The 15,990-nt window shown below is 46.4% G+C and overlaps 2 protein-coding genes across 2 annotated transcripts; one reads left to right on the top strand and one right to left on the bottom strand.

Annotated features, from left to right (window-relative positions):
• Positions 1–10,238, bottom strand: FOXM1 (forkhead box M1). The gene is made up of 9 exons (XM_062513671.1): positions 10,152–10,238; positions 8,307–8,903; positions 6,469–6,617; positions 6,059–6,253; positions 5,516–5,644; positions 4,891–4,935; positions 3,879–3,945; positions 3,270–3,451; positions 1–2,106 (listed from the first exon to the last, which is right to left on the bottom strand). Exons 2-9 carry the CDS (start codon positions 8,854–8,856, stop codon positions 1,057–1,059), a joined length of 2,367 nt encoding a protein of 788 aa, XP_062369655.1. The 5' UTR covers positions 8,857–8,903; positions 10,152–10,238; the 3' UTR covers positions 1–1,056.
• A 1,908-nt stretch (positions 10,239–12,146) lies between these two features.
• On the top strand, positions 12,147–15,073 carry RHNO1 (RAD9-HUS1-RAD1 interacting nuclear orphan 1). The gene is made up of 2 exons (XM_062513660.1): positions 12,147–12,314; positions 14,453–15,073. The coding sequence occupies exons 1-2, from the start codon at positions 12,147–12,149 to the stop codon at positions 15,071–15,073; spliced, it is 789 nt and encodes a 262-aa protein (XP_062369644.1).
• Positions 15,074–15,990: the final 917 nt, after the last annotated feature.

The following is a 15,990-nucleotide window of genomic DNA, read 5'->3' as shown; positions in this document are numbered from 1 at the left end:
GCAATTTCTTCTATGACATAAGTTCTAGAGAACTGGGAGTTATTCTATTGCACCAAGAGATACATACCTTCTATTTCCAGAGGTCAATTTTCAGTGGAAATATCAGCATTCCCTTTATAGGTTATTTTTTACATTTTCAACTGCTGACTGTAAAGAGGGCAGCTTTAACCATTCAATAGAGGTCAATCTTACTGCAACAGTAAGTCTATCTAGTCCTCCAAGTACATAATAGACCTCTGGAATCAGAAGAGCTATATGGCTTGATCCAAGCTCTTCTCCAGTCTTCTTGCCAGCCTGGGAAAAGCCAGGCAAACCAAGATTTTATGCTGCAATCCAGATAACCAGTTTCAGTTTGACCTTGGATCACATATAAATAATTTTCAGATCTTTGCCCCAGCAATCTTTAGAACAACCTAGACAAATGTGTTTTTGAAGTAAAAAAAAAAAAAATTAAAAATTGGTCTTTCAGCTAGGCTAGAAGAATACAAGAGATGCGAACATAAAGACAACACACTCTAGGTCAAACCATTACCAGGCCAAGTATTTCCATAACCCTACAATAATAAAATTATTATTATAATTAAGGGCTAATTTAAGGAATATACAGTATTTACAACCATTAAAACTAGACAGAAGATACTAAGTAATAGGGGAACAAAGTAAAGGGAGATTAGGACACAGCTAGGAAGTTCCCAGGTTCTTTCCTATTGTACTGCAGAATGTGTTTGTTTCCTCTGATACCCTGAATAGCAAATGCTGTTCAGGGCCTACCTAGGTATTCTCATGATAAGAATCCCTGGAGAGAGGTTATCTCTAGCACAAGGCTAGAGAAGTTCTATCATCTTGTTCCACTCAAAATCTACATCATGTTATAAAGGAAGCCCATAGCAGCTGGTGGGCCTATCTCCCAGCTTAGCAGGAGCCAATAAGGCTCTCTCTTCCCATGGATGTGGGAATTAGTCAAAAGCAGTTGTCTTAGATTATAGGAATGAATCTCAGAAGAGTGGAGTGCTTTCTGTAACATCAGGACAAGTCAAATTCAATCCCCAGGCCAGCTCACTTCAGTTCAGGTATGAGCTGAGACCAACTAATGTCTGTTCCTAAATTTTCATCCTCAAGACCAGGAAAGCTGATATCCAGAAGGATTTTGCTGAGACTGTCATTCATGGTGTCCAGGATAAGGCCCTCCATGAGTGACCGGTTTTCAGTAAAGCCAGAGGCTGTCAGTTCAACAGAGGATTGCCTGGAAGTATCACGAATAAATGCCGGAGAACTCGTGAGAGGCACATGGACCATGTCACTGGATTCTGTATTGAGCAGTTCGCGAGGAGAATCAAAGAGAGGATTTTTAAGGGGTGTGCTGTTAAAACCGAGCAAGTCCTGGTTGTCCTGAAGGGGTGTGAATGGCAACTGAAGTGTTTTCACTGGACTGAAGTCCAGCTCATGACTTCCCTTGGCTAAGGAAGCAGACTTCCAGGGGTCAAGTGCCTCTAGTGAAGGGGTAGTAGTGGCTGAGACTTTGCTGGGAGTGGAAGAAACAGGCAATTTGCAGATGTCCTTGACTGGTGTTTTAAAGGCCCCCTCTTCTCCCCGTGAGCAGCTGAGCTGTGATATGTTCTCAAGGGGCTGGTTTTCCTGGGAGAAGGGATGGTCTGCCCCTAACCGGAAAGGGTCAAAGCTGCTGCTTTCTGGCAAAACAAGGACAGGCTCCTCTGAACAAGGCAGTGCTAGGCGTTGTTTCCTTCTGGATCTGCCTACTTCCCGCCTTTCCCTCCTTTTTATAACTAAAGAGTCAGAAACTGCCTTAGATGGGGACTTCAGTGTGGTGAACTGTTTCCTCTCCTTTGGGGATGAGTCTGGGAGGAACAAGCTTGGCTCTTCCTTGACTGTTACAGTTGAGGCAAATGGGGACAGCCAGTTATCCAGCTGAGAGCTTTCTTCCTCCTTTATACAGGCACCCTCAGGGAAAGAAGACAGTTCCTCACCAGGCTGGGAGCTGTTCTCCTGTACAGAATGGGTTGGGGGAAATAAACCTTCATCACATTGACCCTCCTCCTTAACAGCAGCCGTGGGTAAACAGGGTGACTCTTCTGCAGACAGTGACATCTACAATGAAACAGAGGTGACACACAGATCGAAGCCACCCAAATATCCAAATAACAGTGGAAAGAAAAGAAATACTGACATTTGCGGTCAGCAGAAAGGGTGAGAGGAAGACATTCAGGAAGCAGTAATTACAACAGACTGAGACTGATCTCTGTGAAATTGATAGAAAGAAGCCTAAGGATCACATAGGAGGGATTCTACCTAAGTGACTGAAAGTCATACCCTTCAGAGCACTCCTGCTCTGAGGAACTTCTGGGAGTACAAGCAGGAGGAGGCCTGAATATTTCTGGACAAAAATATAATCCCTTTGAATTTTTTCTTACATGATCTAAATGGGAGTAACAAAATGAATGAGGACAGCTTTTCCAGAAACCAAGGAAAAGGATGAGAAAAAAAATGAGGTTATCAAAAGAAAAAGAGCACAGGAGAAAGAAATCATAGCTGGAGAGAACATAAAGCAGCAGGCATACAAAGGAAAATAGGATTATGGTTAGACAGGATGGAAGAAGCTAAAGCTTTACAATGCCTAAGCATACAAGAACAGTCAGTGAGATGCCAAGAAAAAGATGTGTTTAATAGCTGTTTTACTTGAGCCCAGAATAACTGTGAATTTCACAGAATTAGCAAAAAACAGATACGGAAATCCTTTGGGAAAAGACTACATGAAATATATTCTCTTCCAGAAGTTCCTTATCATTACTTGTCTATAGAGCTATCAAAAATATGAATGTTTTAGGATCAGAACAAAGCCATTCCTCCCATTCTTCTTTCTTCACATCCCAGCAATAAAAAAAAATTGTCTTGACCAAGCAATAGAGCCCCTTCCTCTAATGAATTATAGAAACATCCTTAGAGCAAATAAACTAGCAGGTAGTGGTCAGCCTAGAGACATCAAAGGATAGGAAAAATTATCACTGGCTAGCTCCTTGATAGGAGCTTGGAATTTTAGAGTGCCTAGTAAAGATGCATAAATAACATATGAAGAAAAGATTCACTGAAGGCAAGAGATACAGAAAAAAAAAGGAAACAAAAAATCCAAACAAACACACCCCTCCCGAAAAAAATCCCCACACCCTCCCTAGCCCACTCCTTGCCCCCTTAAAAATTAAAAAACAAAACAAAACAGCCAAACAAAAAAACTCCTTGAAAAACAAGAAACCAACCTTTGTAGCAATGCGCACACGCTTATTGCTCTGCAAAGTCTCTGAGCTGTTAAGGGATGCTCCCTGTGCCATGGACAGAGGAATCTTCATGGAAGGCTGCAAGACAAGAGGCTGACTCAAAGGAAACTGGATTGGAACCAGGTAGGAGTTGACACGGGGTAGCAAAGGCTTCATCTTTCGGCCTGAAAGGGAAAAGAAAGGATTCACTTTTGCCTGTTCTCCACTGCTACTTCTTGAAACCCAAGCACCTTACAGAAAATCATCCTAGACTCCCCAAAAGAAACATTTGATCAGATTACTTGCCTTCTCTGCTAATTTTAAGGATATAAATACCAAGCCAGAGGGCTCATGGACAAGAAAATAACCTTGCATGCAGATCCTACCCCTCAAGTTGGGGCTCTCACTCACTTTGAATGCCCAATGCCCACCCATCTCACCATCACATCCTCTCTGACAAAACAATACTGCCATTTCAAACCTGACAATAAGGAGCACAAAAGCTGGCAAACCGGGATAACACACTCCACTTGTATTCCTAAAGAAATCTGGGAGAGTGCCCCAGATTTATTGGATTGATTCCCTTTGGCCTAGATTGATGTGGACACTTACGTGAATTCTGGGGTTCAGTTTTGCTTCCCATGTTCTTCAGAGGATCTGGAAGACGACTCTTTTGTTGCTGCAGTCATTGTGAAATAAGTAAGAGGAGAAGGAGAAGAGAGATTAAAAGAAAAGAATCCACATTTATTCTGCTGCCTCACTGAGAGCTGTGAAACCAAAGGTCTGTGCTGCACTAATGCAGATAGAGCAGCTGTTAGTACCCAGGACTCAGGTTGGCTCTAGGTATGTGCCACTTGCTGGTTTGCACCCATGCCATCCCAAAGCCAGCTGCCCACCAAAAGCTGTGTAGGAAGAGACATGACAGAGCTGCTCCAGCTGCAGACTCTACAGCAGAAGTAAGCTGGTTCTGGCACTCTCAGTGCTTGAAGAGCAGTGAATAGGATGGCTTTTTTTGTATATTGGATACCTATACAAACCACAGGCCAGATAGATGCTCAAATGGAATAGCAGAGGCAACACTGGGATCAGAATTCTGAGCAGATGGAAAGAAGGCCAAGGTTGTAGCTGTGGCAGAAAAGTATTTGACTGGATGCTTACAAATCCATCACTATTAAAACTGCTGAATGCAAGAGCAACAGCAAACAGGTTCATTCTCCAAGAGTCACAATGCAGTGGGTTCCAAAATTAAAAAGGAGCACAGAGATCCTATTCTCTCTGGATCTGAGCCCCAGAACATATTGGAACTGTTGTCATGGAGATGATTTTACCAGAAATCTGTTTAGGCTTGTTCTCTGAAGCCTACTGATCTCCATTGCAGCCTGCTTCAGCAGTAGACTTCCCAGTTGCTCAAAACTGTCCAGCCTTACCAGCTAGAGAGAGACTGTACCATCTGAAGGCAGTCAACCTTTGGCTAGACCCCTGTCCCCACAAAGGGTGCACATGGAGCTGTATGAGTAGATGCAGCAGTGACCTGGGCCCCCTCCCCAAGTCTGTTGTCCTTTCCTTCAGTGACTGGAAAGAAGAGAATGGAAGATCAAACCCCGAGCCAGATGGCAATTCTTACTGCTTCAGAGTACTCAGGCGACGTTGGTGACCCCGAGTCCAGTGGCTGGTGGCAGAAGGCATTGAGCAGGAAAAAAATTAAGATCAAGTTATCAACCCAGCAGGGAGACAAATGTGACATTTTAAACTTATACAATCTGAGCAAATGAAAGTTAATTCTACCCACCCACTGCAGAAAACACAAGAGTCTAAACATACCCATACCAGACTCCCAAGCTCCATTTCCTTGATGAAATCTTCCAAAAATACCTAGTTGGGCAAGGAAAATTCCATTCTATGACTGACTTATCAAATAGCATAGGAACACCTGGTTGGTCTCAGTGGAAAGCTTCTCATTAGGAATTTGAATCAGGCCCGTGGAAAGAAGTTGAACAACATAACTACTATATTTGGCACAACACAGGAAGAATAAACACATGCCAGAGAAGCTCCAGATCAGAAGAACAGCCACAGCACCTTTTCTTTCAAATGCAGAGCTTGTCTATTTGTTAAGTGGCTGAATCCAGCTTCTACAAAAAGGCTGATGTCAAAGCAGCTTGACCTTACAGTTAAAATCAGGCGCATCAGGCTAGTGTGGCATTTAGAAACTGGGTAGCCTGTCCTATTTTTTGCTCAAGGCAACTCACCTTAAATACTTGGTCCAGTGTTAGGCAACGGTTTGCATCAGGGTGAATAGTCCAGAAGGAGATTTTACCGTTGGCAGACGTCTCACGTACAAACATATCATGAAGGGACAGGTTGTGCCGAATGGAATTCTGGGGAGAAAGGAGCGAGGGGAAGGTTGAAAAGCAGTAGTTTTGTTATCAGCAAAGCAAGGCCTACCTCAAACATGGCTGCCCTAGCAGAGGGATTGCATTCCAAATTGTAGACGACACCAAACTTCCATATTCACGGCCTATACCCAGCCAACCCTGTCGTCAGTCTCCTACTCAGTGTATTCTTGAGATCCCTATTCTCACTCCAATGATCAAACATCCAATCATCTTGTTTAAGTAGGATGAGGCAAGGAATACAAGAAGTGGTACAGTGAACATTTGGAGTGAGAGTGTATTTGGGGTGGAATGTTTAAATGAGTTTCCATCTTGCTTTGCAGGCTGAGGAACAACTTTTCATTTTGATCCAGAAGACATGTAACATCACCCACAGCAACTGGAGGACCTGCTTGTTACCTTCCAACCCGGCTTAGCTACATGTTTAAAATAAGGGAAATGATCCTCAATCCAGGTATAGATGTCCTTCAGGGTCATGCGCTTCTTCTCTGTGCTGTTGATGGCAAACTGGATCATGGCCATGTAGGAGTAAGGAGGTCGTTCTGACACTGAATCCTGCCATGAGGAGGAGCCAGCAGCAGCTTCCTCTTCAGTCTGAAAGACAGAAGGGATGATACATGAATGTTCATGAAGCTGACAAGAGGGCACGGAACATCCCTGGATCCTCTGGGTTCTGCTATTCATATCCGTAAAGGTCAAACTCAGGTTACCTAGAAATAGTGATGCCTAATTCTTGCAAGTCTTCCGATCCACGTAGATTACTTCCACATCAAAAGTTTCAGCACACACTCTTGTATTCTCCTACTTACTTTGACTCTTTCCTGCAGAGGCACCTGATTCTCTTTCTCTGTGCGTTGCTTCACAGAAGAGGGGTTTAGCCCATCGGATCTCATTTTCCCCAGCCACTGGATGTTGGTGAGGCTGTTGTCCAACACAGAGCTCATTGTCTCACCACTGCCTGTTGGGATAACGAGCCCACATAATAATCACAGAACCATTTAGGTTAAAACAGTCCTCCAAGACCATTGAGTCCAACCTGTGACCAAACACCACCTTATCAATGAGACCATGGCACTGACTGCAGCATCCAGTTGTTTCTTGAACACTTCTAGGGATTGTGACTCCAAACCTCCCTGGGCAGTCTGTTCCAATGCTTGACAAACCTTTTAGGGAACAAATTCTTCATGATGTCCAATCTGAACTTTCCCTGGCACAGCTTGAGGTTCTGCCCTTTTGTCCTGACATTTGTTGCCTAGGAGAAGGCAGCAACCCCCACTGCTCTACAGCCTCCTTTCTGGCAGTTGTAGGGAGAGATAAGGTCCCCCTGAGCCTCCTTTTCTCCAGGCTGAACACTCCCAGCTCCCTCAGCTCTTCCTCATCAGACCTGCACTCCAGACCCTTCAGTAGCTCCGTTGTCCTTCTCTGGACTCACTCCAGCACCTCCATGTCTTTCCTGTCATGCATGACCCAAAACTGAAAACAGAACTCAAGGTGTGGCCTTACCAGTGCCAAGTACAGGTGGACAATATCTGCCCTGGTCCTGCTGGCCACACTATTGCTGATACAGGCCAGGATGTCACTGGCCTTTCTTGGCCACCTGGGCACAACTGGCTCATGTTTAGCTGCTGTTGGACCAGTACTCCCAGGTCCTTTTCCTCTGGGCAGCTTTCCAGCCACTCTGCCCTGCCCCCAGCCTGTGGTGCTGCCTGGGGTTGTTGCAGGGCAACTGCAGGTACCTGGTCCTACTGAACTTCAGGCAATTGGCCTTGACCCATAGATCCAGCTGGTCCAGATCCCTCTGCAGATCCCTCTGCCCTCCAGCAGATCCACACTCCCACCCACCTCGATGTCATCTGTGAACTTACTGAGGATGACCTTGATCCCTTCATCCAGATCATTGATACATATAGTAAAGAGGACTGGCCCCAACTCTGAGCCCTGGGGAACCCCACCGGTGACTGGTTGCCAGCTGGATGCAGCACTGTTCAGTACCACACTCTGGGCCCAGCCATCCAGCCAGTTTTAACCCACTGAAGAGTGAACCTGGCCAAGCCACAGGCTGTCAGCTTTCCCAGAAAAATGCTCAAAGGCTTTACTGAAGACCAGGTAGGCTACAGACACAGACTTCTCCTTGCCAAAACTCTGCTTTCTCACAAGTTACCCTGCTGCCCCTTCATCTCAGCTGTCAAAAGGAAGGCACCAGTCACACTTCTAAAAGATGGTATTGCAACACTAATATCGGGGAAAGAATTCACCTTGAATTCCTGATTTCATGTGTAGTTACCCAATTTCTGAAAAGAGTTGCAGCCTTAAAAACAAACACTCAAACCAGATGATTGCTGTCAACCAAAACAGGACAATGTTGATCTAGCACTTCAAGAAATAGAAAGACTTAGCACAAAATTTAAGTCAGAAGCTCAGATATCTTCCACCAAAAAATATGTCCCCATTAATCCTTCAGATTTCATTACATAAGCAAAGCATGTAGATTATTAGAATCAAATCCATAGGTATTTTGTAATTAGCAAAATATTAATAATTACTGCATACCAAGATGCAGTAATTGCTGCACTCCTTGGCCCATTTCAAACCTCTCTGTGTGTCAGGACAAAAAAAACAACAAAAAAACCACATAAAGGCTACATACTGTTGGTCTCCTGATCCTGTTCAGCCACAGGATCAACTCCTGAATGCCAGAGCTCTGTACTGCCTGCAAGGCCAGGTGTCTGTGCAACATTCTTCTCTCTTTCTTGACTATCTGCAGCCTTGATGGCTGCACTGGCTCTCTTCTCTGATGGGAGATGCTGTGATGGTGCTGGACCTGCTGAACGGGATGTGCTTCCACTGCTAATGAGAATGAACTTGTTGGGTCCATTGTTGCCACACTCTTTTCCTTTTGCTGTCAATGCCTCTATGATGCTCTGGATATTAGCATTTGTAGGGATGGCCACCACCTGTGTGTTGGGCATTGTAGGATGGTCAATTATCTTTATTCCTGCTGGGAATTTCTGTAGCCCACAGTCCCTTTTGTCTCTGGGTTGTCCATTGTGTTGGTCTTCCTGCTTCTGCTCCTGCTTAGGAGCTTTTTCATCCTGACCTCTGTTCTCATCTCTTGCTGCAGCACTGGATTCATCGTTCTGTGGGAGGGTCAATTTCCGTCTTTTGAGAATTAAGGGCCTGCAAGGGCTGGTCCTCATTATTGATCTATACTGTCACTCTCCATTGAAAGGGAGAGAAACAAATCCTGCAAAACAAAAGATACAACATAAAGGATACAGCAAATCATCTCAAGACCTCCCACAACACACACATTTTCAGCAGATGTTACAAAGCTAGAAACACAAAAGGAAAATAAAATTGAAAGCATTTAATAAGGCTGACAAAGCTAGTGAAAAATCATACTCTACCTCCTTAACCCATACCTTATGTAAGCAGGATGGGAGAGAGATTTGCAGAGTAGATAACTTGCACTGTAAAGTGCATAATAATGAGCACAATGTGTATGAGCTTTACAGAAAAACTTAACTATAATGTGACTTGACCAGCATCAGCCAGCAAACTGGAGGGGAGGGAAGGTAAAATATAGAAATAGCAGTGCTGATTCTTATAGCTGATTGGTCTAAGCAGCAGAATACACAACCTGCATGAAAAGGGAATTTACAGGTGGTTTAAGATCTGGGAAGCAGAGATTCTCCTACAAAGGCACAGCAGAAGTAAGGCGCTTTAAGATAGACACCAAGTAAACATGCTGCTAATTCCTTTTGAAGATTTGTCATGAACCGGGTAAATTCATCATTGGGCAGCAAACAACTTAGACATTAAACTTATGGACAAAAGGTGGTTTAGACTATAAAGCTGGAAGCAGAGGAAATAAAATTCAGACATACTGACTGCTTCCAGGGTAATATGCTGTGAGAATACTGCTAATAACACCATCAGGAATTCAGTGGAGCCTGTGCCTTTCCACAAACTCTACCAGAACAATATGCAAATTAAACTTATTTTTTATCATTAGCGATGGCAAGCAGAATAGAAACAAATAATAAAAAAGAGGCCTTTTCCATTGCTAGATTTGACAGGGTCAGCAAGTAAATGAGAAGATTCTCAGTAAGAATCCCCTACGTTGATGTAAAGCAGAGTTCAGCAGACAACAAGCTGAGTTGAGGCACTAAGCACAAAGAGCAGGTAGCCCCGCGATCATTCCACGCGGGTTCTGGCACCCGGCATGGCAAGCGTGGCCCTTTGCGATCTGCTCCACCTCCTTAAGGGGAGACCCCGGTAAGACAGCGCCACAAAGCAGAACCCTGAGCCAGCCTCCCACAGCCTGCAATCCTTACAGGAGCGCGTCACTTCCCAAGGAGGCCTCGAACAGGCCCGGGGCACTGCCGTGTACGCGCGGTCCCGAGGGGCCAAGGAGGACAGCGCCAAAGCGCTCCCAGCTCCTTCTCCACCCACTCCAGCCCTGCACCGCCGCCCTCGCCAGCGAGTTCACCTGCTCCCGCGGGGCCCTCCGCCCCGGGCCGTGCCTATGCGCTGCCCTCTCCCGGCCGCCTGGTGGCCTTAGCGCGGCCCTCCGAGGGGTGCCGACCTTTGCCCAGGACCCTGGAGGACCGTGGCGGGCTCAGGTCGCGACTCACCAGCGGCCCGGCCGGGCAGGGCTGATGCAGAGCGGCGGCGGCCCCAGCGCTCCCGATTTGAATTTGGCGCCCGGCGCAGCGCTGACCCGATCACGTGTCAGGGAGAGGAGACGGGGGCGGGGTCATCCGAGCCGGGCCAATCGGCGTAAAGGGGGAGGGACAATCCGGGCCGGACCAATGGTAGCACAGGGGGCGGGGCCTCGGCGGGCCGGGCCAATCGGCGGCGGCCGCGGGAGATACGGATGTGCGGGCGGAGCGGAGCCTGGGGCAGAGCTCGGGTCGCGTCCCGGATTACGTTGTCCCGCTCGCCTTTCCTTGTTTCGGGACAGCCGCTCCCCCGGCTCGGGCAGTGACGACAGCTTCCTTCAACTATGCTGCTCGCGGCTGGGAGTCCTGCCGTGCGCCCGGGTCGGCATTGCGCTGGCATTGACTCCTGGTGAAGGGCTACGGAGTTTTACCGTTTAACGTGTGTGCCGCTGCTGCACCGGGCTAGGGGGAACCGCAGGACTCCCTGAGCACGCTGCCACTAAGGTAAACGGTCAGGCTGTTGCAGTCTCGTACGTTTCTCATGAAGCGTTCTCAAATTTTCTTGCCTGTGCTGATCTATGATAAGTCGGGTTGGGAGAATATGAGCCAGCTGTGCCAGGTGGCCAAGAAGGCCAATGGCACCTGGCCTGTATCAGCGATAGTGTGTCCAGCAGGAGCAGGGCAGGGATTGTCCCCTTGTACTCGGCACTGGTGAGGCCATACCTTGAGTGCTGTGTCCAGTTCCGGGTCCCTCACTTCAGGAAGGACATGGAGGTGCTGGAGTGGGTCCGGAGAAGGGTAACAGAGCTGGTTTGGAGTACGAGTCCTGTGAGGAGTGGCTGAGGGAGCCGCGGGTGCTCAGCCTGGCGAAAAGGAGGCTCAGGAGTGACCTTACTGCTCTCTACAACTGCTTGAAAGGAGGGTATAGCCCGGCGGGGACTCGCCTTCTCTCTCCGGCACCTAACGATGGAGCAAGGGGACATGGTCTTAAGCTGCACCAGGGGAGGTTTAGGTTGGGTATTAGGAAGAATTTCTTCACAGGAAGGGCGATTAGACATTGGAATGGGCTAGCCGGGGAGGTGGAGTCACTGTCCCTGATGATATTTAAGGAAAGACTGGATGCAACATTTAGTGCCGTGGTCTAACTGCCATGGTGGTGTTTGGTCATAGGGTGGATTTGATGATCTCAGAGGTCTTCCAACCTAATTGAGTCTGTGAACTGTTTTCCAACAGAAAAGTAAAGACAATATTACTTCAGTTCAAACTTAATTATTTGGTAAAACAAACAAATTGTGAAAGATCTGTAGAATACATGAGGGAGATGTCAACTGTGTTCTGTAAAAAAGAAAAGAACAAACTTAAAATCTCTTGAAATAAAAACATAGAGGTAGCTAGCAACTAGAAAGGGCAAGAGTTCTGATTATCTTGGCCCTATAATATCTTCTTGGCATTACAAATCAGATTGAATTGCAAAAAAATATTTTTTGGTTTTTTTCTTTCCTTTTGATAGCTGTCTCCATATAGCTGGAACAGTAGGTCAACGGCTCCCATTTCTAATTTGACCTGAAAATTGAAAAAAGGTTCAAGAGCTACTATTAGGAAAAAGTCTGCCTCAAGATACATACACTGTGCTATTGCATAAATGTTTTGCTTTTGTTAAAAACTATATCTGAGGCTTCCAAACAAGTCTTGTCTTCAAATCCATTTATTTGCCTTCTACAGATTTGAGAGCACTTTAGCATCTCCTCGGGGTGCTTCCCTTTTTCTTCAATTAGCTCCAAAAAGCATCATGAGGTTTCTAAGTAGTTCTACCACACCTTTTGATGCCTCCAAAGAAGAAGAGTACCCCGAAGGCCAGGAAGGCAGAGCTGGTTTTTCTTGAGAGGCCATGGGCAGGACCCATTCATTGTTATGAAACTCCACTGCATTCAGCTGAGAATCCCAGATGTGTGCCTACAAAACCTGTGGACAGGAACACCTCTGCTGCCTGGGTTGGTATAAATTTCTTTCCTCCCACATCAGAGTTTTCAAGTTTCTCCTGCATGTCTTATCCAGAACAGATAACTTTCTGTTATGGAAAATTAGTAGCCCAGACCTGAATTCCCTCTATTAGTCAATAGCATAAATAAGTGCTTGAGTTGCTTCACATTCTAAGAATAAGCACTAAGGTATTGGTTACTTGAAGACCTAAACTGTGTGCAGTCTGTACTGATTAATGACTATTTGTCTTCTAGAAAAATAATTCCTATCAGGAAAACCACTGTTTTTCTCGGCAACTGAGTACCCTGCACAAAATAAACATTAGGGGAGATTTTTCTCCTTGGGTTGCTGTTTGAAATAACTGCTGAGCTCTAAATGTTACCTGTTAAAGTGCCAGGTGCATTGTTTAAATATGACACTGCTAAATTTAGAGAACATAGGTTTTCACTCCAGAATTATTTGTTCCAACCTGCCCTCTTTTCCATTTCTGTGTTTTGAATAGTTTCTCTCCACACCAATCTTCTGATGGGTTCATTTTCTTGGGACTGTTTGTCATGTCCTAAAGTACTCCTAATATTAGGAGTGTAATGTAAAGATTTTTTTTTTAAGCAAACAGCTGCAGCAAAGACAGATTGTTCCTGTACAACAGTAGTAATCACCTAGGGGAGCTCTGTTTAAACAGTATTGCTGTTTGACTCTGCTCTTCACAAAGCAAGCTCAGGAAGTGTGGTTTCAAACCTGCTTGAAACATTCCTTTGTTCCTGTTGACCTGCAGGTATTTTTGTTATGCCTTAACCTTGAAGTAGAACATTTTCATTTTTTTTCCTCTTAATTTTTTTTTATCTGCTTGAGGCAGTTAGCTCTATAGTTTCTAAATCACCAGGTAAAATAAATGCTGCAAATAAGCATTCTTTTTGTTTGGAAGAGGTGGAAACATCCACTCTGGTAGGTCTTTGATTCCAAAGATACAATGATTCTAAAATTTGTTTGAAGCTGTCAGCACTGCTAGATATTTCTCAAATTGGAAACTGTGGTAGGTTTGTAACTTCCGGAGGCATCCTCTGCAGAGAATCTGTAAACTTGTTTCAATGGAAACTGATTTTCAGCTCCTTTCTTTTTGGTATTATCTAAGTTTTTCACACTTTTTTTTTATTGCTAGGTTCCTACACAAGTAAAACCTACCCTACATGTTCTCTGAAGCCAGGAAGCCATATCCTTAATATCAGAGACTGTGTTAAGTATGTGCCAGGATCACTGTTATTATGGAATCACTTCTCTTTTCCTCCACAAAGGCTTTGCATACAAACAGTTCAGCTGTACACCAGACAATTGCTATCCTTAGTTAAATTGCACTCAGTGTTTTGAGGAACTATGTAGTAACTTCAGAATGCTGAAGGAGATCTGCAATTAGTGTAGTGAGAACTCAGTTTGGTGTGCTCTTAGGAAAAGCAAACTGGAATCTGAAACAGTCTGACTTTTGTTGATAACCAGGAACATAAAGAACACTGTAATAAAGGATTTCCAGGGTTTGAGTATGAGTCCAGAATCATTCAAAGAAATACAGACTGCTGAGCTTGGACCATCTCTTCTATAGAAAGCTGACTGTAGAAGTGGATTTTGGGTAATCTGTTACTCCACAATGCAGAAATTAACTATGTTTTGAAACAAAGATGTTTGGGGGGAAGATTTTGAACACCATATTAACACAATCTAAGGGGACTGAGCTAAGTGGCATTCTTTCATCATTTTGTGTTGGTCTCCCTGTTCAGTTTCTACTTCGTTGGGCAAGTTGAGGATCTATTTAAGTTATGCTAAGACACAGAAAGAAAAATTATCCATTCTGAATTTTAAAATCTGCATGGGTTACAAGTGTAGACACTTAGATTTCCTTTAAAGCCAAAATCTTCAGTTCTTTGTAAGCTGCCAAACAACAGCTTACTTGCACCACAAAGAGTGGCAGAACATGATGTTGAAGTTTAGAAGTATTTCATGCATAGCAGCTTTGTTAATGACTCATGTCCTTTGCTGCAGAACAGATTGCTCAATTTACACACTGAAAAAAGGTGGGGAAGTAGAATCAGGTAGGTATTACTTGTCTGGAGAAAAGGGTTGGGTTTTTAATTTTATTATTATGTTTTTTTTCCTTCAGGTGTGCCCTCAATTTGACACAACTAAGTCACTGGTGTTGAAAGCATGCCAGAAGAAGCATCGTGGTCCTCACAAGCCCTATAATCAGAAAGCCAACAACAGTACATTTCATGCAGGAGGAGCTTGCAGATTTCCTCCTTTAACTTTTGAGAATCCAGAAGGACATGCAGTCCCTCGGTTGGATGATCCAAATCGCTTGAGAAAGAACGCACAATGCTCTCACAACCAGCCTAAGAAAGGGACAGCAGCAAATGCCAGCATCCAGGTGAAGAGTCCAGAGAACTGTGGAGAGCCTGTGGAGCAAGAAGTCCTTTGTCCACCAGATGCAGATGCTGCGCAGGTTCCCTCCCCAAGGAATGTGAGATGCAGCAACACTCCGCCACAAAGTAGTCATGCCTGGCATCCAGAGAATGAGATGGAATTTGGTATTGATCCCCGTGGGAGAGAGGAGGCGGCAGCAGTACTGGTTACGGATACTCCCGAGCACGAGTATGGAATAAAGGTCACCTGGAGACGGCGGCCTCACATAATGAAGTACCTGCGGGAGCAAGGGAAGCTGAGCGCTGCGGACACCCTGGTGAAGGCAAACATGGAGCTGTCGAGGGGACAGGCCCGCTCCTGACCGGGCGGGAGCAGCCGCTCTGCTGCGTGCAAGAACACGGCCGAACGGCCGACGTCGCTTCGGGGACTGATGAGGGGACGTGATTTCAAACAGGCCTTCTAGTGCGCCTGGCAGAGCCTCCGAGGAACGCCGGGGCGGGAGAGGGGGAGGGTCTTGGCGACGGGGGGGGGATGTCTTTTGGGGCGGGCTTCCCGGGGGAAGTGCGTACGGAAAGGCTTTGTGCTCCACGCGGTTCCCGGCGGGGCCGTTCCCCGCTCCCGGCGGAGGCGGAGGGCGGCTCCCGCGGCGATGGACGGGGAGGGGTCGTTGTGCTCCGCTGCGCTTGCGCGGCGCCTCGGCCAATCGCCGGGCGGCGTGCTCGCGGCCTCGGCCAATGGCGGTGCGCCTCAGTGCCGCGCGCCGTTGCTAAGGGCAGCGGCGGGCGGGGGCCCATAGCAACGGCGGGGCTGCGATGGACGGAGCGGGGGAACCGGGCGGTCCCGCCGGCCGCAGGTGAGCGGGGCTTGGGGCGGCGGCGTCCCCGGGACCGAACAGGCCTGGGCAGGGGCTGCCTGGCGTGGCAGCGGCGCGGCCGCAGCGGGGCCCGAACGGGCGGAGCCTCACGGCAGCGGCCACGCGGATCGGCGCTGCCCCGGTAACACCGGCGTCCCGCAGGCGGGCGACAGCCGTGCCGCTGTTTTACGTGCTTTATGTGTGTTTATATGTCCTTTACTTCTCAACGTTGGTGTGCATCGTCTAAATACTTGCGGATTAAACCAGTTTTGTGGTGCCTCGGTCCGCTTTTGGTTTCTAGGCGGTACTGAGAAGCGTTTTCGTGGTGTTATTCAGCCCCTCTGCTCTTCCTAATGAAGCTCTCTGGGTATTTGCAAGTATCGGTCTCTGTGTGCCTTTACAAGAGGAAAAAAAAGGAGGAATAA

Source organism: Cinclus cinclus, chromosome 2, assembly GCF_963662255.1.
Source record: "Cinclus cinclus chromosome 2, bCinCin1.1, whole genome shotgun sequence".
In the NCBI taxonomy this organism is placed as follows: Eukaryota; Metazoa; Chordata; class Aves; order Passeriformes; family Cinclidae; genus Cinclus; species Cinclus cinclus.
Note: the sequence above shows the minus strand (reverse complement) of the source record. Positions and strands in the feature narration are given on the sequence as shown.